This window comes from Meriones unguiculatus, chromosome 11 (assembly GCF_030254825.1).
Source record: "Meriones unguiculatus strain TT.TT164.6M chromosome 11, Bangor_MerUng_6.1, whole genome shotgun sequence".
NCBI lineage: Eukaryota > Metazoa > Chordata > Mammalia > Rodentia > Muridae > Meriones > Meriones unguiculatus.
This window is the reverse complement of record NC_083359.1, coordinates 107,386,471-107,413,102: the sequence shown is the minus strand read 5'-3', so window position 1 is coordinate 107,413,102 and position 26,632 is coordinate 107,386,471. Positions and strand designations below refer to the sequence as shown.

The following is a 26,632-nucleotide window of genomic DNA, read 5'->3' as shown; positions in this document are numbered from 1 at the left end:
AAAAGGAGATGACTAGCAAAATCCCTGGATTTCTCTGGGTAACCTTGACCCAGACACTGCAACTTCCAGTCTTGTTGAGATCTGCAGCATTTGAATAGTTACACGCCCTTTCTGGCGGCTGGCAACTTCTAGGCAGTTCACTGGGGTGGGAGGATTTGAAGGGGTGCAGCTGGAGCACACAGGCACGCATGTCTCCTGGAGATGAAATGGAGAGGAGAGAACAGAGCCTTTATGTGCCCCTCCTTTGTCTTCTGAGGGAGGCAAGATCCATTAACATGAAAGCAACCATCACCTTCCAGAGGTTCTGTAGGCTGTGAAAACCAAGTTTCTCACTATGCATCAAATCACCACAAATAGCCAGACTGCCCATCCTCAGGACTTCTCCACGCCATCTTTCCCCTGGGACGCAATGACTCACCCTTCTTCTGAACACTCTTATCTAGATGAATTTTGCCACATTGTGCTTTGGTTTTTGTTGGTGACCACTGGGGAAAGACTCACAGGCAAATTGTGGGAGGCAGAGAATGCTGAACAGAGTTAGAGGTACCTGACATGTTTTCCTGCTGAAACAGGTCTCTCCATTCCTATTTCACCCTCCTTAGGGCTGTGTCACCCACCCCATCTCTTCCAGCCTGATTCCCCATGATGATTCCAAATTATTCTCCATTAGAATGATGTGTCCTCCCCAGATTTCTATTTAGTTTTCCACAAACAAGAGTTTTCTATCGTAGAAAATTAATAATCTTAGTTCATAAAAAGGGAAACACAGGAATATAAACCATCCCTAAATATCACCACACAAAAATAATGCCTCTGTTCTTTTAAAATCCCAACTTGTCCTTTTAAAAACAATCTTTTAAATTAGTGTTTTCTTGTTTGTTTTTGTATGATGGGTGTCAGTTCTTCTGAGCCGGGCAAACACGCAGTTAAGACTAATTTCAAACTCATTCTTTTCTTCTTCCTCCTTGCTGTTTCCTACTGCTTCTCCCCTCTGTTCTTTGGAGAGACTCCTTCCTCTTAAAGGGGGAATCATCACACAAAGCCCATGTGTTGTAACTGTCTCTACCCTGGAAGCGGAAATTCCAGAAATCACAAAGTCCTGGTTATAACAATACAAGATTGTCAATCTGCTTTAACACTAAAAGCATTTCCCTCTGAGATGCTGCAAGACCATTTCCATTCAGACTCTTTCTATTTTCTCAATAATCCACAACCTCTTTCTCAAATTCCTGTCTTTTTTTCTATGCTACAACACCAAATAGGGGATTTAAAGAAAGGAGCATTTGAAGATGAAGCCTGAGCCACCCTGCACAAAAGGACTCAGCAATTAGTATATCTCAGACACAAAACAATATGCCGGCTCCTCCACTGCAGAAGATCACTTCCCAGTCCATTCATGGGAAGAATAATGAAGAACTAAACAATTCACACAAGACTCCCCAATCACAGCTGGGGAAAAGAGCAGGATGTGCAGCTAAGACATAGCATTGTCTACTAAAAATAGGATTTCTAGGAGGACTCAGAGAAAGCCTGCTGGTGGCAGAAGGCTGGCACTGGAAAAATGTCCTGAAGGAATCCAGCCCTTTCCTTTTTCTCTTCATGCAGTTCCCCTTTATTTCCTATCTTGGTAACTGGATAGTTTTATAATATTTCAGTTGCACATGTTTGGAAACTCTACAATACTGATAACGTCTATTGAAATTCTTGGCACAGATGGTTTTCATATATATGGTTAAATAAATTATCATTTGTGATTTTGAAGCCAGGTTCATGTGAGGCAAGTTTCTGTTACTTGTTATAACTTATTGTAGTTTTTATTGAATTCACACATTCTTCTCATTTAAAAATAGCACAAATTAAATAAGTGAGAAGCTATTATGGACTTAGAATGAAAACATTAATGAATACATATGGAGGAGACAGCAACAAACACTGAGGGTTTTCCTACTGAACTGTGGGTTGTGAGGTGAGGGACTCAGTCCCAAGAGCCCTTGATGGAGCACTAACTGCAGGCCAATGAATGGCACCTACTCACCCTAGGAAAACGAACTTCCATTGTATGGTCCTTGAATTGCATGGATGAGGCAAAGCAGAGGCATTTCCAAGTACTAAGTGCTAAATCTTAGTTCAGATGGCAGGAAGTGGAGTTTTCCATTTCCCAGCCCAGAAGAAGCACCCAATTTTGCAACTCATAGTTATTTGTGCTTCTCGGTTATTCTTTTACTATGTTTTCATATGCAAGTCTGTAATTTAAGAGATGGGGGAAGTCCAGCTTTCCCTCACATCTTTCCCTAATTAATTCTGTTCTGTTTGTCATCCCAGCACCTCAGTTCTTGCCTCACAGGCTTGAGAATAGACTGGCTAGTATATACCTGTCTCATCTCACCTGTTTGCAGGCATCCTCTGGGTCCATGTTTTGGTGCTGTTTTATAGACCTTGTTAAAAATTAGTTAAAAGTCTAACTTAACAGGCATTTTCTACTTAGCGATATTCCTCTGACAGCAAATGCTTGCAGCAAACACTGCAGTTATGTGTATGCAGGCATGAGACGGGCGCTCATTACCAGGTGGATACAGGTTCATGCTGGTACAGAATGGGGTCCAGAGGATACTGACTTGAGAGCGAAGACTGCAAGCCATTTTCTTAAGAGTCGCTTTTTAAGGTTGCTTACTGAGTGACCTTAACATTTGAGTGCATGTGCCACAATTTACAGATAAATAAAACTATACTTAGTTACAAAATATGGGAAAATAAACAGGGAAACTATACATGTCTATTGAAGAAAATGAGAACTAGAGGGCCAACAGACAATGTCATCCTATCATTTATTAAAAAACCCAGCACCACAAAGGTGTAACTGTGCCTGCTGACAACACATCAGTGCTCCCCCCTCATAAAAACAGCACCAGAAACTCTCCAGGGAGCTGGGACATTATAGAGAGACACTGTCTAAAAGAATATAAGAAAGAAAATTCCACGAAAGAAACACTGACCCTAAGAAATAAAAGCTGGAAACATAGATTCAAGTGCAGCTCTGCCCGCAAGAGCTTACAGCAAAGGTGGAGAGGGTGGGCGCTTCATCCACTGGGGGACAGGGTGGATTACTGAAGAATGACTTTTGAAACAAAGGGGTGCTCAGTGTTTGAACTGGGCACTATGTGCCCAATTAGTCCAGACTCCAAGCGGACTGAGCGTAGACAGTTTTGAGGGAATGCTTGTAAGTGCTAGGGAAGACACCAAGGGGAAAACCTGCAGCGTTTAGAGCAGGCTTTCCTAATATCTTAGGAGATCCTACAGCTCAGGAAGGCGAGGTGACAAAGACTGGCAAAGAAGAAATTCCCAGAAGAATTCCTTTCCAAATGCTTTACATACGAACATTTCTTCCCACCAAGTAGGGACAAGAGAAAAGCAGGTTCGGGTGCTGCCAGGTGCTGTTTTCTGTAGCAGGGCTGGCAAAGGTCAGTGTGGCAAGATGCTGATCAGATGTGTGGCAGGCCCACGCTTTCCTAAGCTGTGCAGTGAAATCTGAAGTCCCTGACACACTTACCGTGCATTTTCTTTAGCCAGGCAATACGCTTTTATTATAACTTTTTTTTTTTCATTTTGCTCTTTTCTCCCACTATTTCTCCCACCAGGCAATGCGTTTTAAGGAATTCATCTCACTAATTAATATACCTGTAGAGGTATAAATTGGGATATTAATCCATTGCATCATTATTTATATAACCAAAGACTTAGCCAAATGTCTATTAATAGGGAACCAGTTAGATAACAAAGGCGCATGAACACACCGAGTATGTGCAAAAACAGGTTCTTAATGAATTCTCTTTGCAACATTGCTGAAATGATTGATTTAGACAAAATTTAGACAAAACGACTGATGGCCAAACACACAGCTTGGTATCGTTTGTGTGAGAAGCTGTATGTGTGGGAAGAAGAAATATAGTCTCATATGGAGGAATACATGTAGATAAAGACAGGGATGATAGGTAGATGGAGAGACAGTCAGACAGGTGGATGAGAGACACCACATACTCCAGTTTCCTCCAAGACTCAAGAACAGATTGGAAGCATTGGCTGCTTTTCATTTTTGTCTTTTAAATTTTGACTCATGAGAAAATAACATCTGATGAAAGGATAATTTTTAGGAAAAGAAAATCGTCCGATACATGCCGCCTAACTAGTTAGAAAATGTGGCTCTGACTTTGTAAAGTTTTTGGCTTGGCACCGGAGTTGCCGCAGGGAGCAAGGTTCCTGGGTGGGTGCTCAGATAGCTGGCTGTCCTGGCTTGAAAAATAATGGCCCCGGTGCAGGCACCTGTTCCTTCCTGTCTTGGGACTCCTAACCACTAACTCTTCTTCAGCAGCCATCACAGTTGTTCATCATGTCAAGGAAATAACCAATTAGCCGTCTGACAATTCAGTAAGCCTTGTCTAACTCTGGGAAGCAGGCGATCTCTTTTATAACTTTGATGAATTAACGTTTAATTCCTTTCTTGAAGAGCCACATAGACCTCTCTATCTTCAGCGTAAATGCCAGCTGGCTGCCGATAGCCAACGGGACAAGATGTCACAATCCCTGTACTTGACATTGGACGGGAGTCTTCCAGTGACAAGAAGTGAGAAAAGACGGTTGCTGGGCTGTCTCCAAGATGCTCCCTCCACTTGCCACCTTGGCCCTCCAACCCCGAGTCACAGGCACACCCCAGGACTCTCTAAGTCATGCCTTGTAATTGCTTCCAATTTGTCTGTTTTGCTTTTGGCAATTAACAAGCTGAAATGTTATCACGGAGGAGTTCATCTCATTTATAAGACTAGGTTTTCCCGCCACTAAAATATGCAGGCACTCTGTCCTTCACTACCGGCAGGAGATAAATGGCTGGTTTTCGTTGCTGAAGAATATATAATGGTTAAAAAGTCACTTTTTTCCTCCAGCTCTACATAAATCACGGAACTAGTCAATATTTAATAATGCTTGCCTTGGTCTGGAGTCCCTTGATCACCCCTGTCATGTGTAATAGCTCCCTCTCCGATATCTTTGACATAAAAGCCCAGCTTTACTGAAATGCTAACATGTAGAGGGTCATTACGGATCGACATTTACCTTAATCTGTGACTGCCAACCATGAACCGATAAATTCCAGCAGATTCCACTGGGAGAAATCAGTAAACTTCTCAGTGGAAAGAAGTGAAGGAAAATTCTGCCGAGGACAGAATACATTTTCTACAAGGGCTGCTTAGCAAATGGATTCTGACTTTTGAAAGTTCTCTCGCTGCCCAGCTTTGCAACATTTAATACCGTTTTGATGGTTTGAGGGACGGGATGACAACCAAAGATGACAGGACTTAGAAGGCAAGCAGAAATGTTCTCTGCAAAAACAATGCAAGATTAAACGCGAGGGGGAACATGGCTTTTGCATTATTCACCCAGCTGCCTTGGCGGAAATAGCTGGGCTGTCATGGGTCCGGCCTAAATGTTACTTCTTTTCTCAAATCGATCATCACTCCTTCACCTCATAATCTTACGAGTGCTTCACAGCAGAATACATCAAAGCCCTGATTGCATAAAAAAGGGACACGCCAATCTTTAAGGGGATCAGCCTAGCCTCTGACTCAGACTCTGTTCACTGCGTGTTTGGTTAGTCGCTGTAGACACTGTGGAAGTTGAGGAATACTCCCCTCAGCGCCTTACAAAGTCCACTTTTCTTTCTCTTTGTGCTTTTATACATTTGGGGGATGCAATTAAGTCTTACAAGTAGACAGAAGGCAGAAGCAAACAAATGACAATCTGGAAGGTACGTTTTTTTTTTTTTTTTTTTTTTTAGCTGGAGTGTGCAACTATTCCTGCTATTGCTTTGCCTATTTGCTACCAATTTGAAAAAAATTCTAAAGGCCTCCTGTTTAAAATTAGTATGATTTCCTTGGGAAAAGGCTGATAAAGGAAATGGTTACTAAAAACATAACTTAAAATTTCTAGTAAGACACATCCCGCCGCTCTTCTCTGGTAGGCCATGCTTACAGCACGAGTCATGCTAACTGAACCCGACGTACTGAAATGGAGAACCCTGATGATATTTTCAAGGAACCCCAAAAGTCCAACCCCTTTTTCAATTTAGTAGCTGCCATACCCAAATTATAAAAATGGCAATCGGAAATAACTTCCTTGGGATGGAGTGAAAAATCACAGCTGAAGCCTTTGCACAAACAGTATTTTAGGCTGGAGCTGTGTTTCAGGCAGGGAAGGCACACAGGAGCACTCTCCTCTGCTAGAGATCCAACTCAGTACCCCAGAGGCCCCTGAAACCACAGATCACGTCAGTCCCAGCCACGTTGCCATACCTTGATTACATTTAACTTGTAAGTTGGAAAGTCAGAGGCTAACAAGGAGTGAAAAAACTGAGCAATTCTTTCAATATGATAGAAGAGAAACCATGTACGTACACACTCTCTCTCTCTCTCTCTCTCTCTCTCTCTCTCTCTCTCTCTCTCTCTCTTTCACGGTAGTTCCTTTTCTTTTGAAGGCATAAGAACTACAGGCCATTTACCTTGATCTGCATAAAAACTTCCGGTAAGAAGGACTGAGTAGGTTAAGCGCCCGTTAGGGTGAGGAGGCGCTTCCCACCTCACATAGGCTTCCCGGGATCCCTCTGTTTTCACAAACACGTTGAGCATGCCTTCAGGAGGGACTTCTAGAGTCTGATTTTCTACCTGTGAGTAGAAAAAGGATTTATTTTGTTTGCAAATAAAGTAAGTGCATGCTTTGGTTTGAGCATATTTCTTCAAAGAATCTTCTTGCTGTGAAGCAAACCATTGTGACATTAACATCTAGTCCGAATACAGCCTTTGTCAGCGGGATCAAAGCACACCTTGTTGGGAAATCTTAGACCTCCATTTCCTGACCAAGACAGCGGCTTGTGGTTTCCCGGGGATGTTGACTGGCTCACCGCCCACAGCTGGGCACAGCTACAGACTGCTCAGAGCTGCTTAACAATTCCTAAGTGATTGTAAAGAAAGAGATACATGCTGTCTGTTATCCTAAGGCCGATTTCCTATGGAAGGCTAGGCTCTTGGTTTGTGAAAAAGCCACCTGAAGCCTTCTCTCCCCTCCTTCTTCTCGCTACTCCTCTCCCCTCCTCTCTGCTTTCCTCTCTTTTCTTTTCTCCCTCTCCCTCTTCCTCTGGTGTGCGCTCTGAGCTGTGTTCCTCTCTTGTAGGAAAAGATGGCACCTCCGGCTGGGGTTCCCTGAGGAAGCTATATCTATGCTCACAAGCCCAAATGACTGACAAGGGCCTCTTGTGTGTCTCAGGTGTTGGGAGGCTGCAAATCCAGAGCCTAACATCTTTGGGATGAACTTTGTGCAGACAAATGGCCTCCACACATCCAAAAGCCAAGGATGCCATCAGGCTCCACAACAACGACCCTGACTTCTCTGTAGCCTGCCTGCCTAACATTCCCACCAACGTATGTGATGGGGGCATGGACTCACTGCCTACTTACGTAACTTATATATTCTTTAGTTCTGTGGCCGCAAAATGTTCATGAAACCATTTCTACATTTAACATGTCACCCAGGGCAACCAGAATCCAGTGTTGGGTCACACTCATTCACAGTTAGCTCAGAATAAGCTGCCTTTGCTCCCTGTGGAGTGAAGCTGCATTTTGCAGTGACAGCATCGTGCTGGCATCAAGAAATGAGTGGGCCATACCCAATCTCACCAAGAAATAGTCACGGGAGAAGGTGGCGTGCTGCTGACCTGCTTATGTGGAAACTACTCACTTCAAAAGAAGGACTCTGACAGGAAAGTGAGCCTTGAATTGGACAAGGATAAGAAATGGCCCAATAGCTTTACATGAGTACAATGACCAAGTGTCCAAAGAAAGATGCAGCTGTTGGCAGGAAAGTAGAAAGGGCTCACAGTCTTTTTATTATCTTTTCATAGCTGGCTAGAACTCAGTAAATTGAGCTCAGGGGTCCATATTTCACCTTTTGAAGTTTACTGAATATGCAAGTAATTTTCACCTAATTCTGTGTGTGTGTGAGTGTGTGTGTGTGTGTGTGTGTGTGTGTGTGTGTTTGTACATGTATGTACAGGTGAATGCCTGTGAATGTACATTGTATGTAGGGGCCAGACGGTAACTAGAGGTGCTGCTCTGAAAGAGCTACTCATTTTGTGTTTTAGACAGCATCTCTCACTGGCCGAGAACCCATCTATAGGCTAGGCTTGCTCACTGGAGTGCACTCATCATCTATCTCCCTGACTCTGTCGCCCAAGAGCTGAGGTTGGGCTATCAGAAGTTCCAGCGCTTTGTCAACTGATAATGCTCCTAGCCCTGGCCTCACTTACAAAGAACAAACAGGCTCATTCACGCCTCACAAGAAGATCAAACACGAGCTCCTGTGGCAGGCAAATATTCTCAATTATGAAGGCTTTATTTGTTAAGGTGAATACATTTCTCCAATTATGAAATAAATGTGAAAAAGACTGAGTGTTAGTTTTTAATAAGTGTGAGGTCACAGGTGTTTTCTCTTTATCAGAGAAGGGCTCTGGGTTCTTGGGGGCTGATCTTTCTGCTCAAACCTTGATTCAGTTACAAACAGCTATGTAGAAAAAAGCAATAAAAAGCCAGTCGGAAAAACTCAATTAATCACTTTAATGTTTTATAATAAAGCTGCTACTTTAACTATGTCTATGTGTGCAATTCCAATCATTGTACAGAAAGGGGTTTAGAAGAGTTCCAGACAAAATGACACTGAAAAATTGAATAACTAATGATAACTCCAGATAATTATATTATTCTCTTCAAATACTTGGTTAATTCAAGATAAACATTTTCTTAGGTTTCCTTCAGTGTTTGGATAAACACTCTGACTTTTACTCTACACTAAATTTGACAACTATACCTCTGACAAGGAAGATGTTTTTGGTTGGTTGTTTGTTGTTTCTGTAATTTTTTTCTTCTTAAATATCTATGTTGCTTTAAAAATTAATAAAAAAAAGGCCTTTGGGAGGGTGGAAGTTGGCTAAGCTTTAACCTAAAATGTTCCTTTGAAATTAAAAATAAATTTAAGAACAAATATGTGTGAAAACAAAAAAAAATTCAACAAAATTTCTTTTTTTAAACTTTTTAACTCTAGTTTATTTAGGATTCTTTTAAAAATGTATTTATTTTTTATTAATTACACTTTATTCACTTTGTATCCCAGCTGTAGCCCTCTCCCTCATCCCCTCCCAATCCTACCCTCCCTTGCTCATCTCCTCCCATGCCACTCCCCAAGTCCACTGATAGAGGAGGTTCTTCTCCCCTTCCCCCTGACCCTAGCCTATCAGGTCTTATCAGGACTGGCTGTATTGTCTTCCTCTGTGGACTGGCAAGGCTGCTTCTCCCTCAGGGGGAGGTGATCAAAGAGCCAGCCACTGAGTTCATGTCAGAGACAGCCCCTGTTCCCATTACTCATGTCAGAGACAGTCCCTGTTCCCATTACTAGGGAACCCACTTGGAAAGTGAGCTTCCATGGCTTAATAAAACTCTTAAGAACTTAAGAAGTTAAACATCAACAAACCAAGTAATCCAATTTAAAAATGGGGTACAGAGCTAAACATAGAATTCTTAATAGAGGAATATCGAATGGCAGAGAAACACTTAAAAGAAATGTCCTCAGGGAGATGCAAATCAGAACAACCCTGAGATTTCACCTCACACCCATCAGAATGGCTAAGATCAAAAACTCAAATGATAACACATGCTGGAGAGGATGTGGAGAAGGGGGAACCCTCCTCCATTAATGGTGGGAATGTAACTTTGTACAACCACTCTGGAAATCAATCTGGTGCTTTCTGAGAAAATCAGGAATAGTGCTACCTCAAGATCCAGCTACACCACTCCTAGGCATATATCCAAAATATGCTCAACTATACAACAAGGACATTTGCTCAACCATGTTCATAGCAGTTCTATTCATAATAGCCAGAATCCAGAAACAACCCAAATGTCCCTTAACTGAGGAATGAATACAGAAATTTTGGCACATTTACACAATGGAATATTACTCAGAAATTTAATTTTGCAGGTATATGGTGAGAACTAGAAAAGATCATCTTGAGTGAGATATCCCAGAAGCAGAAAGACACACATGGTATATACTCACTCACAAGTGGATATTAGCCGTATAATATAGGATAAACATACTAAAATCTATACTCCTAAAGAAGCTAAACAACAAGGAGACCCTAGGGAAGATGCTCAATCCTCATTCAGAAGGACATACACAATAAACATTGGAAGCAGGAGAAGACAGGGAACAGGACAGGAGCCTACCACAGAGGGCCTCTGAAAGACTCTACTGATTGAGGTATCAGAGCAGAGACTGAGACGCTTAGCCAAACTTTGGGCAGAGTACAGGGATTCTAAGGGAAGAAAGGCGAGATAGAAAGACCTGGAGGGAACAGGAGCTCCCAAAGGAGACCAACAAAGCCAATAAACAAACCAACCAACAAACAAACAAACAAAAATAAAAACAACAACAACAAAAAAAACACAACCTTGAGCCCTGGGGACCCTGCAGAGACTGATACCTTATCCAAGGACAATGCATGGAGATGACCTAAAACTCCAGGTCAGATGTACCTCATAGACTCAGTATCCAAGTGGGGTCCCTGGGAAGTGGAGCAGGAGCTGTCCCTGTAATGAACTCACTAACAGGCTCTCTGATCACCTCCCCCTCGGTATGTGTGGGGGGTAGGAGGGTGGGGGATGGTTATAGCCTTGCCAGGCCACATAGGAAGACAATGCAGCCAGTCCTGATGAGACCTGATAGGCTAGGGTCAAATAGAATGGGAAGAGGACCTCCCCTATCAGTGGACTAGGGGAGGGGCATAGACTGAGAAGAGGGAGGGAGGGTAGGAATGGGAGGAGCTGAGGGAGGAGATACAAATTGAATAAAATGAAATAAATGATAATAAGAAAAAGAATAAAGATTGAATGAAACCATAATAAAATAAAATTCTTATTCCTAAGACTCTTAGGTAAGTAATATTTCACACTAACCTTTCAGAGATAAACAGTGTTGGGAAATCCAGGGATCCATACCAAGTGAGCTTTTACAGGAGCCTGAAATAGTGGGCATATAGTGGCTTCCCCTGTGTCTTCTAAAGTCTTCAGAAAACCAGACATGTTTATTTTTCTTGAAAGATTTATTTTATTAGTTTCAATATGTGTTGGTGTGTGTTTCTGTGTGGGGTCATGTGAATACAGGAATCCACAGAAGCCAAAAGATGTTGGTTTCCCTGGACCTGGGGTCTCAGGAAGTTGTGGAAATCAAACTGAGGTCCTCTGCAAGAGCAGCAGCTGCCTTTACATCAGCGGTTCTGAACCTTCCTAGGCTTTGACCCTTTAATGCACTTCCTCATGCTGTGGTGACCCCGCCCATAATTTTTTTTTTGGCTGCTACTGTTTGAATTATAACATAAACATCTGTGTGTTTTCCAATGGTTTTAGAAGACCCCCGTGAAAGGGTCATTTGACCCCCAAAAGGGTCATGACCCACAAGTTTAGAACCTCTGCTCTTAAGCTGCGAGTCATCTCTTCAGCCTCTTAGGTATTTTTTTTTTTTTTAATATTACGAATCCTTCAAAAGTCAAATATGTTCTTTAAATTGACAATAACAGAAAAAACCACAGGGGAATTAAATGGGAATAGAGCAATTCTGTCTTAATCACTCCAAATCACTCCCTTTGGTCAGGCTGTAATAACAAAATAAGTTGAGCCGTCAAATTCTTACTGTATCAAAATAGTGAGAATGTGGAATTGATGCACAAATGACTTATTTTTAAAACCCCCATTTTTCCAAATCTGTATATATATTTTTTAATTTTATGATTCATTTGTGGGTCTGTGATGCCACACTTAAGACTGAAGCCCATTTGTCTAAGGGCATGCTGAGTAGTGTGGCTTTGCATGTATGGGTAACAATCCTATTGAATTTGCAAAAGACGTTTTAAAAAACACAGCATTTTTTCTGTCTCCAAAATGTAGAAATCATTAGTTAGGGATGGGCTAAATAAAAGAGAGAAAAGGAGCAAGTGAAGGAGGTGGTGTGTGCGCCAAGTCAGCGTGGAGACTGGAATGGAGGGGACCTGGCAGAGTTGATTTTACAACCCAATTCTCCTTTCCCTTCCTATCAGGGCCTGTGGTATTTGATTTCCTAAGGTTAACGTTGCCTGCCATCTGCTCAGGACACAGGTCGATAACTGTGTCCCCTTGTTTAAAGTTTTTAGAATAGCTTGAAGATGAGGTGGATCCATCAGTTTACGCTGGGGAAAAGCGCAAGTTCTAAGGTCATGGAAAGTATTCCTTTGTCTCCATTCTGTCTCTCTCCCAATCTCTCTCTCTCTCTCTCTTTCCCTCACTCAATCTTTCTCTCTCTCTTTCTCTCTCTGAGTGGAGAAGTTCTGGCTACCTTCCACTGCAGCTTTTAAGGGTAAGTAGCCATCAGAAGGGTCTGTACTATAAATGCTTGACAGCAATAAGGACTCCAGCTCAGTCTCAGCAATGTGTGGTTTTAGCTTCTTGGAAAGTGACCAGTCTCTGAACAGGAGGTATGATCCAAAAGAAGTACAAATTAAGTTAAAGAACTGTTTTTTTTTTTTTTTTGTGGTAATATTTATATAATATACTATTCAATAAAGACAGTCCATTAAAATGATAGTGAATTAGCAAACATTGCCAAATATACCTATAACTAATGAGTATTTCTCTCCTTTTTTTAAGTGAAGCTAAACCTATTTAATCAAGAGAAATGCATAAAGTGTAGTGCATTATTTTCAAACTGAAGAATGCTATGCTGGTCTGTGGTGGGCATACAGTAGTATCTGTACGTGGAAAATGATGTTGAAACACAAAGGATAATCTTTTTTCATGCTTTTAACTGTCAATGAAACAGAGATACACATTATAGGCTTCTAAAATGTGGGCATCAAAAGCAGATAGTAATAAAAATTTAAATATCATTCTTATAAAGCCACAGCAGATTCATGAAATAAAAATACTTTATCCTAAGAGATGAAGTAAGTTCAATCTTTTAACTGATTAATCTTCCTTTTGGGCAGCCATCTAGGTGTACTGTGGGAATTTCAGTTTTCAATATTCATTTTTTAATCACAAATGTAGTTACTGGGGTATCATTAAGAAGAAAAACATGTACCTTTTGTTTATCATCAAACAGGCATAATTATATGTATGTTTATTAAAGCATCCAACTTATTGTTTATTCAAGAATACATGTTTCCTTCCCCCAGATATGTGCTCAGCTTTAAAATGTACATTGAACTAAAAACAACTCTTAAATGAACCTTAATATAAGGAAAACCTCCCCTCGTGCTTCCCAGGCTCTTACTTCTCCCTTGATCCCTCACATCACTCGGCAGCTAACCCATCCCAGAATACCAATTCACACACTTACCAGTGGGCCGAGAGCACAACCCTTGGCCGTACATGCTTGGACTCTGAAGGTGTGTAAGCTCCCAGGATCAAATCCATAGGCATGGCAGCTGAGTTCTGAAGAATTGTGAATTAGAGTGTCATCTAGATACAACCCGTAAGTTATGATAACACCTGGGAAGACAAAAATAGGCTTTCAGGGTGGCCACAACACACCAGCCAGTCTAAGTGGGCACATGCTCATGTCTTAACCCTTCCCTCACAGCTTGCCTAATGAAGGGGTTGTATCGTTATCCCCCCTTTACAAATGAAGAAACTGAGGAATGGAGCGGATGTGAGTCACACAAGGTCATACAGCAAGCAAGCCCCCGAGCCTATGTGATTTGACTACATATTTTCTCCAACATGAACTCAGCCATGAGCTAAAACCTGCCCAGATTGTCCAGTTATGTTCACAACTGGGTTAGAGCAGCTATGCACATTCTACAAAATTATTAGAAGTAGGGGAAATTGGAGGGGCCATCAAATACAAAGGCTCCATTTATTCAAGCAAAATGTTCTTACGAAAAAGAACATACGAGCCAGTGCAATCAAGTTCACTAGAAATATCAACCCTACAAACCTACTTCCCTTGCACCCTGGGAAACATGAGTCTAACTGTTACGTCAGAGCTGTTATAAATGTGGGACTAATTTCCCAAATTTCTTCCTGAATATGGTCCCAAGAATCAGTCTAAGTGTCCCCTTGTCACATGGCGGTAGTTGGACGCTCACCCCCAGCTGGCTCACAATACAGCAATACAGTCCCAGTGCAGCTTTGAACCATTCGCCCCACTGTGGTGTTACTGTGCCTGGTTTCCCCCAGAAGACTGTGGGACCCTATAGGAAACCATGGCTCTTCCTCACCTGCTTATTTCCACAGCTCAGAACCATGCTTCAAATGCAGTGGGCACATAATGAATATTGACAGGGTAAATGCATGCACATGCAGTGTAATAAAGTAATCAGCATCTAATACAGAGTAATAGTTTACAACCCTTGAAAGAAGAGATATCTTTAACCTGAAAACACAGCTAGGAAAACGTTATTTAAAAAGAGCACACTTTAAAGACGGAATCTAGCAAAGCCAAGGGTAGAGAGGAAGTCACTCAAGGCTTGTTTCCAGGATCCTGATTTTGAGGTTTATGGCCAATTTGGTAAATATCTGCAGAATAGACCCAACCTTCACCTGTTGCCAATAATGTTCCTCCTGGAGACACAATACCAGGGCTCTTTTTTTCTAGTATCCATCTGTCCTGGGAGGAAATTGCTCACCTAGACCTCCTCACAGCAGTTTGTCTCCCACTCATTTCATAAGAACCTTCATCGACCTTTGGGCTGACATATTGATGACACAGATTCTTTATTTTTTCAAATGTGTGTGTTTGTTGTATAATCCCCTGTGTTCAATCCCTAGCATCTAAATACACCAATGATTAGCAAATGATCAATACGTTACATATAATATCCTCTGGCTTGATATCTAGCACACTTTCACTTTCATTGAAATTATCTAAGATTTTTAAATAAGTAAGGATTTTAATATAGTTCTTGCAATGGCCCCTTTATTCTTCTTGGAGATTACTTTTTACAGTTGAATTTTGTGGGTTTCCTCAATTTCTATGTTTTGAGGATGAAATCATTGTTTTCTCACCATGTACCTTTTCTGGCTGCAAAAATACGCATGGGAGCCTGCCTCTGCTAACACCCATTTTCCTTGGCATCTAGTGTGATCCTCTGTAGAACACTAATAATGCTACTTAACAAGGCACCCATGACGTCCTCTCTGGCAAATGAAACAAGGACAGAGAACAACTCGTAAATCCAAAGAAAATCAAGGGAAGAAGAGTGAAACAGGACCACAGTGACAGAACGACAAAAAAGTTGTAGTGTGTTAGGATCTTTGGGAAAACAATCATTTAACCCCTCAACCCCTCCCGTAACCCCATGTGTGTTTCCGACACTCTTAAAGAGAAGTTAAGACCTTGCCTGCTTTTCCCACAGAAGTAGAAAACACTCAATCAACATTTCCCTCTTCTTAAATAACTGCAGAGCAGAGAATTTCAATTTTTTTTTCACTAGGATTCTGTGCACAGCATCTCACTTATCTGTCATGCTCGGAGGTAAGATATTTTACAGAAATAAATTGTAAATATAAGTAACTGAAATTCCTTAGGCATGAACTTTAAAATTTTAACCACTCTTGATTTTTGCACTAAATTCTAAGTACTCACTTGTTTTCTCCCAAAGAGTATAAGTGAATCATTTTGGCAAGAGTTAAGATGTGGTTGTGGTCAATGAGGAAGCTATTCTCTAATTTAGTGACTCCTGGGGGACCACCAGGAACTCCTAAGCTTTTGTCCTAAGCATCACTTTCCAGTCCCAGATCACCAGTTTTTGGCTTATCTTTTGAGTTCTCCATCCTCTTCAGTGACAGCGACAGCTCCTCTCCTTTCCCCTCCTTCCCCTTCTCTTCTGTCCTCTCCTCTATTTTTTTTCTTCCTGACTCCAGTGAGTCAAGCCTAGAAATCTATGCCAGGAAACCAGGTAGCAATGACATATGTCGAGAGAAGGGCTTCCACAAATATGGGCACGAGGCAGATGAGCTGGGATAAAAATCGAGCATTTTGACAGTTAATCCAACTATGCAGAAATGTTAGTATCCAGGTGTGACATGGAGTGGGTGAGGCTGCAGTCTAACTTTAGTGTCCAAGTGTTCCTACATATTCATGCACATATTCAGACACACACACACACACACACACACACACACACACACACACACACACACACAAGTTACCCTGTGTTCTAGAGACAAACTACACCTGACAGCACCTGCAGGAGAGGCTAAAAGATGATTGTAGTGCTATGCCTATGGGTGACTAAGGTTCCTCTACAAATCCTTCCTGACATCTCCATACTTTTTCTACCAGTTGACTCCATTTCAGATTTCTCTCCACTCCATTTCCATGGTCACCTTGGCAATTTTAACATCATCTCAGAACGCGCCAGGATCATGGCTACTTAGGAGTCTGCGTGTGTCATAAGCTACTCTATATACTACAGACAAGGAGGGAGAGGCTCCAAACTGCTATCTGACCATGCCATATGCGGTCGGTGATCCACCATGCCTGCCCCAAGCAACAGAAAGAAGCCGCCGTCCCTTCTCAGAGTAGGGAATTGGGCCATGGAAGCCAGCCTTGGGGCAGGTCAGGCTCATAGTGTTTATGTCTCTGCATATTCTGTGTTGTGGTCCAAATCTTACCAACAAAGCACCAGGTTTCAAATCGAGGCAAAGTGGGATGTTGTCATGGTTCAGAGCCTGCACCTGCTAAAACTGTCTCCTACTCACAGAGACTGTGGCAACCTTAGGCCTCTCCCCCATCTAGGCTGTGCTAGGCCATGACCCATCATGCCCTGAATTATGGTGCTAAGGACAGGTTCCTGGTAAAATAGTAGACAATAAAAAGCATCATTTGGAAAGAACATTCTAATGGGAGGATGTTCTTAATTTTTAAGTATTTTATTATCATGCATTAATTATATATAATAATGGGCTTCATTATGACTTTCCAAAAAATGTTTGTAATGAATTTTGATCCTGTTCATCATGTTTTGTCCTCTTTCTATTTTACCTAATTCTTCTAATTTTGTGTCTGTTTTCTTAGTGATTAAGTAAGCTTCATGTAGGTTGCTTATAAAAGCATGGGAAGGGCTTCTTCCTAGAACATTTTTAGTTTGCATCAAGTTATATAGGCAGATTTTATAACTGCTGTTTTTAGTAGGAGACTTTTTGATAGAAATAAAATAAAGTAAGAATCATTGAAAATGCAAATTAAAAAATATTTATAGGAAGCAATAAAAATGTGTATTAATTTGATGATTTAAACTTCATTGAGCTCAGGTTTCTAAACTGATAATGACGTGCTAATACAAAGTAGTGGACATTTCAAACTCTCCCTAAAGAGATGTTTTCCTTCCTTAACTAGGATGCTGATGTTCATGAATGGTCTGAGGGGAAGCTGAACACTTCTTAAAACACCAACTCTTTTTTTTAAAAAAATATACACACGTAGTGAGCCACTGGGCTCCAGTGGATAATTTCAAACCTGTGGCATTGCTGAAACTTGGTTGGTCTCAAAACAAACAAAAAAGACATGAATCTTGGAAAGGGACTTTTAAGTGGGGATTTTAAGGGGCTAAGATAGGTTGGATGTGAGAGTAATCAAAATGCACTGAGGCACATGTGTGATAGCCAAAGCACAAAATGAAGTTATAAAAACTGCTTAGAGCAACACATATAAAACTGGTGGCTTATCCTGGGGCAGACTGAGGCTCATGACGTGTGTAGATTATGATCCTAAACATGGTCAAAATGGGCCCATTGAAAACATTAACATTTATTGTAGCATCTTTGGTATTTTGAAGGACAGAAAGAATAAGAAATAGAACCTGTTCTTATATAAGAAGAGAGTTAGGCATGGGTATAATTGAATATTGAGCCAATCAAGACTTAGGGGAAAATGGTAAGTGCTGCAAGAAATCTAGACAACCAACAAATGGCAGGTGGAGTCAGGCACTAGGAGCAGTGGCTCTAGATGAAGATCCCAGCATGGCTAAGTCTCTTACAGCAGATGCTCCCATAGGGCTGCATTAGATCCAGTTAGCTATCCCATCAAAAATGGGATACATAAAAAGCTGTGTCTCAGGAAGTTGCTCCCAGAGTGCGTGCAGTAAGTTCCCACTGCACAAGGGAAGGAAGTGTGATGTTCACTATCGATATCCTGTTTCTATCAGTATTGGCTTCTCATTGGTGTAGCCAAAGGGTAACATAAAGCACTAATTTGAAAGGAGGTTGAAGCCTTGAATATCTTAGACAATCACTGATGCTTTTCTGAGTTTGTACTGACTTGGGCAAGACGAAGGGATTAAAAAAAAAAATCCAAAAATCCAAAATCACATATAAAATCAAGTGGAGGAGGAAGACATTGGAAGTGAGGAAAAGTGAGACACAAAAGATACATTGATAACAAATGTTAGGGCTATTTTTTTCCACGAATATGAAGCAAGTAGTTGGAACTAAAACAGGAATATGGCAACAGCACACTTGAAGAGGACTTGTGATTCTCCTCAAGGGAAAGACAGCTTTAACTACTTTTTAGATTATATAATCACAACTCAAGTTAAACAGGAGACTGTCAGCATCTCCAAAATCTCTGTGTCCAAAGGCCGATCTTCCCCCTCCTCACTGCTGGAGGGTGTGAAAGGCTTTGCTGTGTGCACACCAGAGCTTCCTTCCCTTAACCACACGCAGAAAGAACCAAACAAATGTGATGCTGAGTTAAACCTTATAGAGCATATTTTTAAAAATCTGTAAGATTTTGTATCGTTTGGTGTTTGTGGGTAACTGCCCTGGAGTGCCTACGGTGGGGAAAGCATTGGTCTACACGCAGGGAACGGAGGAGTAGCACCAAAGCGCTGATTGCTGCCTTCGCAAATGGATACTCTAACCAAGAAGACAGACGGCGACACGTGCCGTGTGTATAAAGTCTGTTGAAAGAAATGCCTGTGGAATAGAGTGGACAGACATTGAGACTATAACTAACAGAGATTCCACAATAAGAAGCAGAAACCATTCCCTGGGATGTCAGCAAGTCAGTTAAGATGCAAATGTCAGCGAATGATCTGCGTCCAGCACCTTTGAATGTGGATCTTCCTCCATTGCTTTTAAGACACAGATGCTCTAAACGAGACAAGGTTTAACAATTTTAACTTTTACTTATTGTTTACTGCTCCTAGAATGAAAGAAAGCTGCTGAAATGTATTTCTGCAGCTATCCTCGTTCCACCACACAAATATGCTAAAGGTAGATAAAATGAGATTTAAGAATCAATTAAACTTGCAACAGTTAGCAATGCAAGTGAGCAGCTGAAGTAGCTCTAACTAAGGGATCATTTACAGAGCCGAGAGTGGGGGGCTGGAGGAGCGAGAAAGCGACTGTAACCCAACCCTTCCGACTAATGGCCAAGACTCCCCGCAGACCGCCCTCACCAGAGGCAAGGAGCAGGCAGACGTACTTCTATCTATAAGTGGAAAGGATTACACCAGGTTCTGGAACTTGGAGGATGATCTAGAATTACAGGAAAGGTTCGTGGATGGAGTTTAGCATTTTGTAGATGAACCCAGGCCCAGCAGGAAAGGTGCCAGGGCAGAAACTCCGAGACTCTATTCTCCTCACTCTCTTCTTTTTTTGCTATCTCATGGGTTCGAAGACAGCAGTATGGTAGAGAGGGCAAGTGCATGGATATGCCAGTGAGCTCTGCCCCCACCTTACAGAGGGAATACCACATCTGAGATAAATTTCAGCAACACAGTGATATCTTACAGCTAAAAGGTAGCTTGGCTACATGTTGGTCCCAGCATACTCAGGCCTTATTGAACACGCAGCATCCTACATCATGAATTCTGTGTATCTATTTCTTCTACAGCCTTGAAGGCATAGAGGAGAGCAGTGTGTGGACACTGAAAGGCAAAAGAATAGGAAACACACCACTGTCATTTTCATCAGATTCTCTGAGCCTTTTCTTGATTAACCATTTGGGGCACTAATCAGCAAGATATCCAATCAAAACTGTATTATAGTTTGCCTATCTATGAGTTTATTCATAAGCACACACCAGATACACACACACACACACACACAGAGAGAGAGAGAGAGAGAGAGAGAGAGAGAGAGAGAGAGAGAGAGAGAGAGAGAGAGAGAACTGGGATATTTAATCCCAGTTCCACACACTCTGTTCTTCAATGAAAACTTGCAAAATGAATACTTAATTTTCATTGGCTGGTTAATGTAAAGCACTTTGGAGTTTGTCATCTGTTTCCATGATGATAGAATTTTTAAGGTGTTTAATTTAGCAGGCAAGCTGAATCATAATTGCCTGTAAAGCATAGCCACTGGGGTATATATCTTCCTGCCTCTTCATCATGCCATGTCAAATTGTATTTCTTAGGGTGCTCAATAGGTTGTCATATGTAAGCAAGGAAATTCAATACAATACAATGTAAATTTAATACAGGGTATCTCTATTTACACTGAAGAATTATGTTTACTGTAAGAATTAAACAACACTGTGTCCGTGCACCATAAAAACAGCATGCACAGTGAATATCGACGCTCCAAACCCATTTGTTTGTTTTTTGTCAGTGAGGCTTGGCAATCAGAACATCAACTGCACACTGCCCCCAAGGTCCCGAGGCTTATTGAGTGTGGCAGATATCTCCCTGTGTGAATGCTTGATCCTTCAATTAAAAAGGAAGAGAGAGAGAGAGGCTCTCACACCGCGGAGGAGTGCCTTATTACTCTTGTGCTTGCCTAAAAATGGCATCGACAGAATCTAAAAAAGGCTGTGCTTGGGAGATTCTACCTGACAAATTGATGGGAGGTGTTTCATAAAAGTTAACCAAGGTTTGCTCCAAACTGTCAAGCAGTTTTCCTAAGTGGCTCACTGAATCTTGGAATCTGTTGTACCTGTTAAAACTGAACACTAACTGGGGGAAAGAAGAATTATATTTGGCCATTCAAAGTTATTTCAGAATGAAACTTTAAGAAAATACACAATTACTTCTTTAATACCAGAGAAAATAACAACAGACCTACGAAAACATCTGAATTTTTCCGTTATGAGATTAAGAGTGAATGAGTAAAACTTTCACTTTTATTTTCATATGTCTGGTCAGAACCTTATGTTAAGGACAAGTGTGCAAAAGCTAGAGACAGACTAAGGAATAAGACTATGAATTTTTGCCATTCACAGATTTTTTTTTTCATAGCCCATTCCTCCTTAATTAGCTGTCTTGACTTTGAGTAATTAAATTGTTTAATTCTTATTAATCCAATTTTCTACATCTGTACATGGGGATATTATTAATTTCATGGGCTAATTTCAGGAATTAGAGTACTATCATAGTTAACTTTAACTGTCAACTTGACATAGTCTGGAGTCACCAGAGAGGAGGGTCTCAGCTCAGGGATTGTCCTGATTGGAGTGGCCCTTGGGCATGTCTTCTGAGTGCTTGTTTTGACTGTTAAATGATGTGTAAAGGCTCAGCCCATTGTGGGTGACACCATTCCCTAGGTAGGTATTCCGGGGCTGGATGAGAAAGCTAGATAAACACGAGCCCACGTGAGCTTTTTGCCATAGTTTCTCCTTTGATTTCCTGCCAGAGTCCTCCACATCATGGTATTCCGTATAAGTCTTCAGAAACAAGTACAGCCCTACCCTAGATTGTTACATTCTTGCTCAATGATCACAGCTATTTTGATGTGTGTTTTTTGGTCAATTTTAAGCCAAGTCAACTTGGCTTAATCTTGATCTCGTGTGAAAAGAACCTCCTTGAGGAACTGTATTGTATTGCCCTGTGGGCATGTCTATGGGGAGTTCCTTAATTGAGCTAATTGCTGTGGGAAGCTCCACCATGAATGTGGGCGACACTATTCAATAGGCTTTGGATGGAATAGAGAGAGTGAGCTGCACACTATCAGGCGACCTCCATCCATTCTCTCTCTGCTCTTGAGTGTGCATACAATAGGCGATTCAAGCTCTCTTTGACTTCCCTACAAGAGGATTCAGAGGATGCAATGGAGTCAAGGATGAGCAGGGTAAAATCCAAGGGTTTGGGCTGGTACAAGTGGGTGGTGTTCATTTTGAGGAGTATGACATGAAAGGGAGAGCATGATGAGAGACAGCGGATGGGGTGTGAAGCCGACTGGACATGCTGAGTGTCAGATGGGATAGAAACCTTTGAAGGTCGCAATAGGGACCTGGGTGGTTCACTGCCACTGTCAATATGATGGGCTCTCCTCCAGGAAGGGACTCTATGCTGTAAAGAATTACAGACATCAGTGTAGCATCTGGGCTTGCCTGTGAGAAGTTACCTAGAACGGCTTAATGGAGGTGGGTAGAATCACCTTAAGTTTGGGTGGAATTTTTTTCATGGGCTGGAGTGCCAGTCTAAATAAAAAGAAAAAGCTCCCATCATCATGAATCTGTTGGCCACCATGAAGAATTATTCCTCTGGACTGTGATTCAAAATAAAGCCTTTTCTCAGCGGCTTTCATGAGGTATTGTGTTGCAACAAGGACCCACGTAACTAACACAGTGTCCCAAGGAAAAATCGAAGCGAGGAAAGTTTATTAACATTTACAACAGCATCCTAGTCTTCACCTGTCAACAAGCCTGGGTGGAGCCTGAGAATCAGATTCTTAAATCGGTATCACCAACAAGGTTCCGGTAATTAGGCAAGTTTGAGAAACAGCAATTAACAGCACTTCAAAACATTTCCTCACTACCATGAGGTGAGGCCTATAATGGCAGGCTTTCCAATGTAGAATTGCACCAAGAGACATGAATTCTTTTCAGGCTTTCTACAGGAAGGAAGTAAATGATCAGCAGTTTGGGGCATCTGGTGGGAGTGTCAGTTGGGTAATTAAAGAACATTAAGTCCAGGGCACAGGACGTAACTGTCACAAAGAAGACATTGAAAACATCATGTGTACACTCCTGTGATCCCAGCACTCAGGGAAGTAGAGGCAGGTGGATCTCTGTGAGTTTGAGGCCATCCTGGTCTACAAAGCAAGTCCAGGACAGCCAGGGTTACACAGAGAAACCCTGTCTCAAAAACCAACAAAACGAAACGAAAAGATCATGTAGTCAAGAGTAGTGAGAACGCTTACACTGAAAGAAGAATAGTATGGCTTCACTGTGGCTAACGTATACAGATGAGTTGGGATTCTATAGGAAAAGGCAGGGAGAAAAAGGGATGTTAACCTCGACTTGTAAAATTCAGTGAGATTCCCAGAATAACATGGCCATCTCACTTCCGAGACTCCCCATGTTGTTTGGCTTGACATTAACACACAAAAGTGAAAATAAGTCTCAAAGGGACAAGTGGCATATAGGTGGGTTGAAGCAGTTGGGGGTCACCTGGCCACCAGACTACATGATATGAAGTTGGTTCTTCAGGAATGTAAGGGATATGCAGGGCCTATGGAAACAGGCAGAGGGCAGGGTGGTTTGGGGAACCAGATGGCACCTCTCTCCATTACCAGTCAATGAAAGGAAACAATGGAGAATCTGGAAAAAGGGAAGAAGAGTCATGAAAAGTAGTCCTTTAAAAAGTTCTTACAAGATTTATTTTGTGTGTGTGTGTGTGTGACAAAGGGCCCTTCAAGCTAAACTTATAGGTGGTTGTGAGCTGACCAACACTGGAGCTGACAAATGAACTCAGGATCTCTGGAAGAGTAGCACATGATCTTAAATCTGAGCGATTTCTAAAGCTCCTTTAATCATTGCCCCACTATGAAAATGTAGAAAATTCTACTATGATTAAATGCATTATGATATCATAAAAGTGTTAGCAAATATTCTTTATCTCTTGCTTATTGAATATATTTAAAAACCACTTTGCAAGAGCACAGAATATGACAAGTGAAGATGCTCAAAATGAGAAAATGTTTTCCCCTAGACAAGCAGGGCAGGAGAAGTTCAAAGGACAACTAGCAAACTGGGAAGAAGGAAGTGTCCTATGCAAACCAGGTAGCTGGGTGGCAGCCAGTCAGCACAGATCAGCAACATTTCACTGACACCTGAAGACTAGACAGATTTCTTTGTGGAGTCACAAGCATGACAAGAACTCTGGCTGCTTAATATAGTATCCTATAGACATCATTTATTTTTGTTAAGAAAGTTGAAAAGATACAGGAGTAGCTTCAATGGCAGAGAAAAATGACTCCCTGTAATTACTATAACTCTCTCCATTTCCTCAACTATAGCTATTGCATTTGCTAAAAGCTTAATTCATGATAAACATGAGACAATAGTAAAACTGCAAGGTTTTTGTTTTGTTTTATTCTTTCTGGTTATACTTACAGAAGCCGCTTCAGTTTTCAACAATGAGGGTTTTTTTTATTGTTTTTTTTTTTTATAAAAATGGTTTCTGTAATATTAATAGATTTTGATATTTATCACGAAGACAGATATGGTTTGATATCCTGTTCCTTCTTCCAGAGTTTAACAAGAATTCTATGTTAAACAAATTTTAAAGATATTTCCAATAACCGGATAAATAGATAAGTCTTCAGAAGCCTATTTAAATGTCTTTATAATAAGGCTTTGTTTTCATGTCTTTTAACTGGATAGCTTTTAACTCTCTAAATAGCACAAGGATGCATACATCACATAGAAATACAATGCACCTTAAGTTAAGTGTGTGCATGTTTAATGCATGCATTGCTTAAATCTCCATGCTGAAATATTTATAAACAGCATTCTAAGGAATGTGAGTTCCAAGTGGTCGCTTTTAAAATAAACTTATTAACTCACAAACATTTGAAACACACTGTGTACATGAACTTCCTGCCTCTTTACTTCTCCAAGGAGGAACTAATGGCCGCTGAGAACAGAAAGTCCTTAAAGACAATGTCACTCTCAAAGCTGCGCTCTCCCGGAGTCTCCGTTCCTCCCTGTCCACTCTCCTGGCTCACACCAAACAATGGCATGCAGTACACAGGAGCTATCAAGAGGGAGCACTTTTGAGCCACCAAAACTGCACGTCAGCCTCCACAGCTCACCTCCCTGCCTGCAGGGATAGGATCTCAGGTATTTTATGTGATAAAATGATCATTAAAAATTAAGTACCACATATAAGCTGCCATTTAGAATATTAATTTACTTTTGCTAATCATGTTTTTAACTTCAGGCTAAAAGAGTTCACTCACCATTCGGATACTCGGGCTCCGTCCAGGAGATGTTAAAGGAGTCTGGGGAGTAGGAGTGGGCTCTGGGGGCTGGTACACCTTCTGGAACCGTCTCCTCCATTAGGGTCTGGCTGGGCTCACTCATTGCGCAGCTACCACCCGTGCACACCTAAGCCGGTGCAGAGAGAAACACTCAGGCCTGCTGTCCAGGTTCAGATGAATGCAGAAGAGACGACTCGTAGGAGGTCGTCTAAAATAATATTCCCTTCGCCACCCCAAACGCGATTGTTTCTATGCTGAGGTGTGACACGTGGTTAGATTGCCATTTAAGATATGAGAATTCATCCTCAATAAGTACAAAATTACCAGGTACATGAAGAACTGGCCTAAGTTTCAGCCTAGAGACACAGGGCACATGTTGACCAGGTAGGCAGTTCTGCTGGTATGCAGAGGGTCTCAGAAAGAAGCACACACACACACACACACACACACACACACACACACACACACACACACACAGAGAGAGAACACCACATCAGAAAAAGAATAGGGACTTAAGAATATTTTTTTAAAAACACCTTTTTTTGTTTGTTTGTTTTTTGGTTGAAGAACATGGGATGGCACTCGCTCCATTCACTTTGGTGTAGCCTGCAGCTCATATTTCAATACCACAAGTAATTGTGTTAGAAGACATAGATCCCCTTAAGTCACGGTGAAGAACTGAAAATGATCCCCAAAATAACATCTAACACCAGAAATAAAAGGAAGACATTCAAGACATTGGACCATTGGATTTTCTCACGATGACTGTAAATTATTTCAAACTTACCAGAAAATCCTTTTTTTTTTTTTTTGAAATTGTGACTTACATATAGGGCTACTATTCCATCTTTAGCAAACACAAGCAATTGTAATTTTATATAACAATGACATGAGAAAACTGCTTGAGTATATATGATACACACACACATGTGTATATGTGTGATTGCTAATATGACATGTACACACACACACATATATGAGTGATATGAAAGTCAGCCAGTTATAACGATGTTCACTTCCTGAAAGAACTCTGCAGCAGGGGCTGCTGAGACAGCTCAGCTGGTAACACGCTCACCCAAGGATCCCTGTGCAATCCCACGAACACACGGAAGTCAGCTAGGCATGTGAGCTTCCTGGAGAGGCATTGATGACAGAGTCACTGCGTTTGCTGATCAGCCAGCTCAGCCTAATCAGGGAGCTCCAGACCAGTGCGAGAACCTGTTTCAAAACCAACCAGGTCTCCCCTGGGACACAGCTTAGTGGGTAAAGCAGCTGTGCCACACGCATAAGGATCCCGAACAAGCATGGCAAACTTCTGCCTTACCCAGCGCTCCAGCGAATGGAGCAGATGGGTCACCAGG

The 26,632-nt window shown here is 41.5% G+C and overlaps 1 protein-coding gene across 1 annotated transcript in view; it reads right to left on the bottom strand.

Moving 5' to 3' along the window:
* The window catches only part of Ush2a (usherin), a 653,036-nt gene that overhangs the window by 277,159 nt on the left and 349,245 nt on the right, over positions 1-26,632 (bottom strand). The window contains exons 34-36 of the mRNA XM_060365102.1: positions 25,251-25,398; positions 13,459-13,610; positions 6,545-6,707 (exon numbers count right to left, since the gene is read on the bottom strand). Coding sequence (XP_060221085.1) covers positions 6,545-6,707; positions 13,459-13,610; positions 25,251-25,398 — 463 coding nt within the window. The remainder of the gene's footprint in view (positions 1-6,544; positions 6,708-13,458; positions 13,611-25,250; positions 25,399-26,632) is intronic.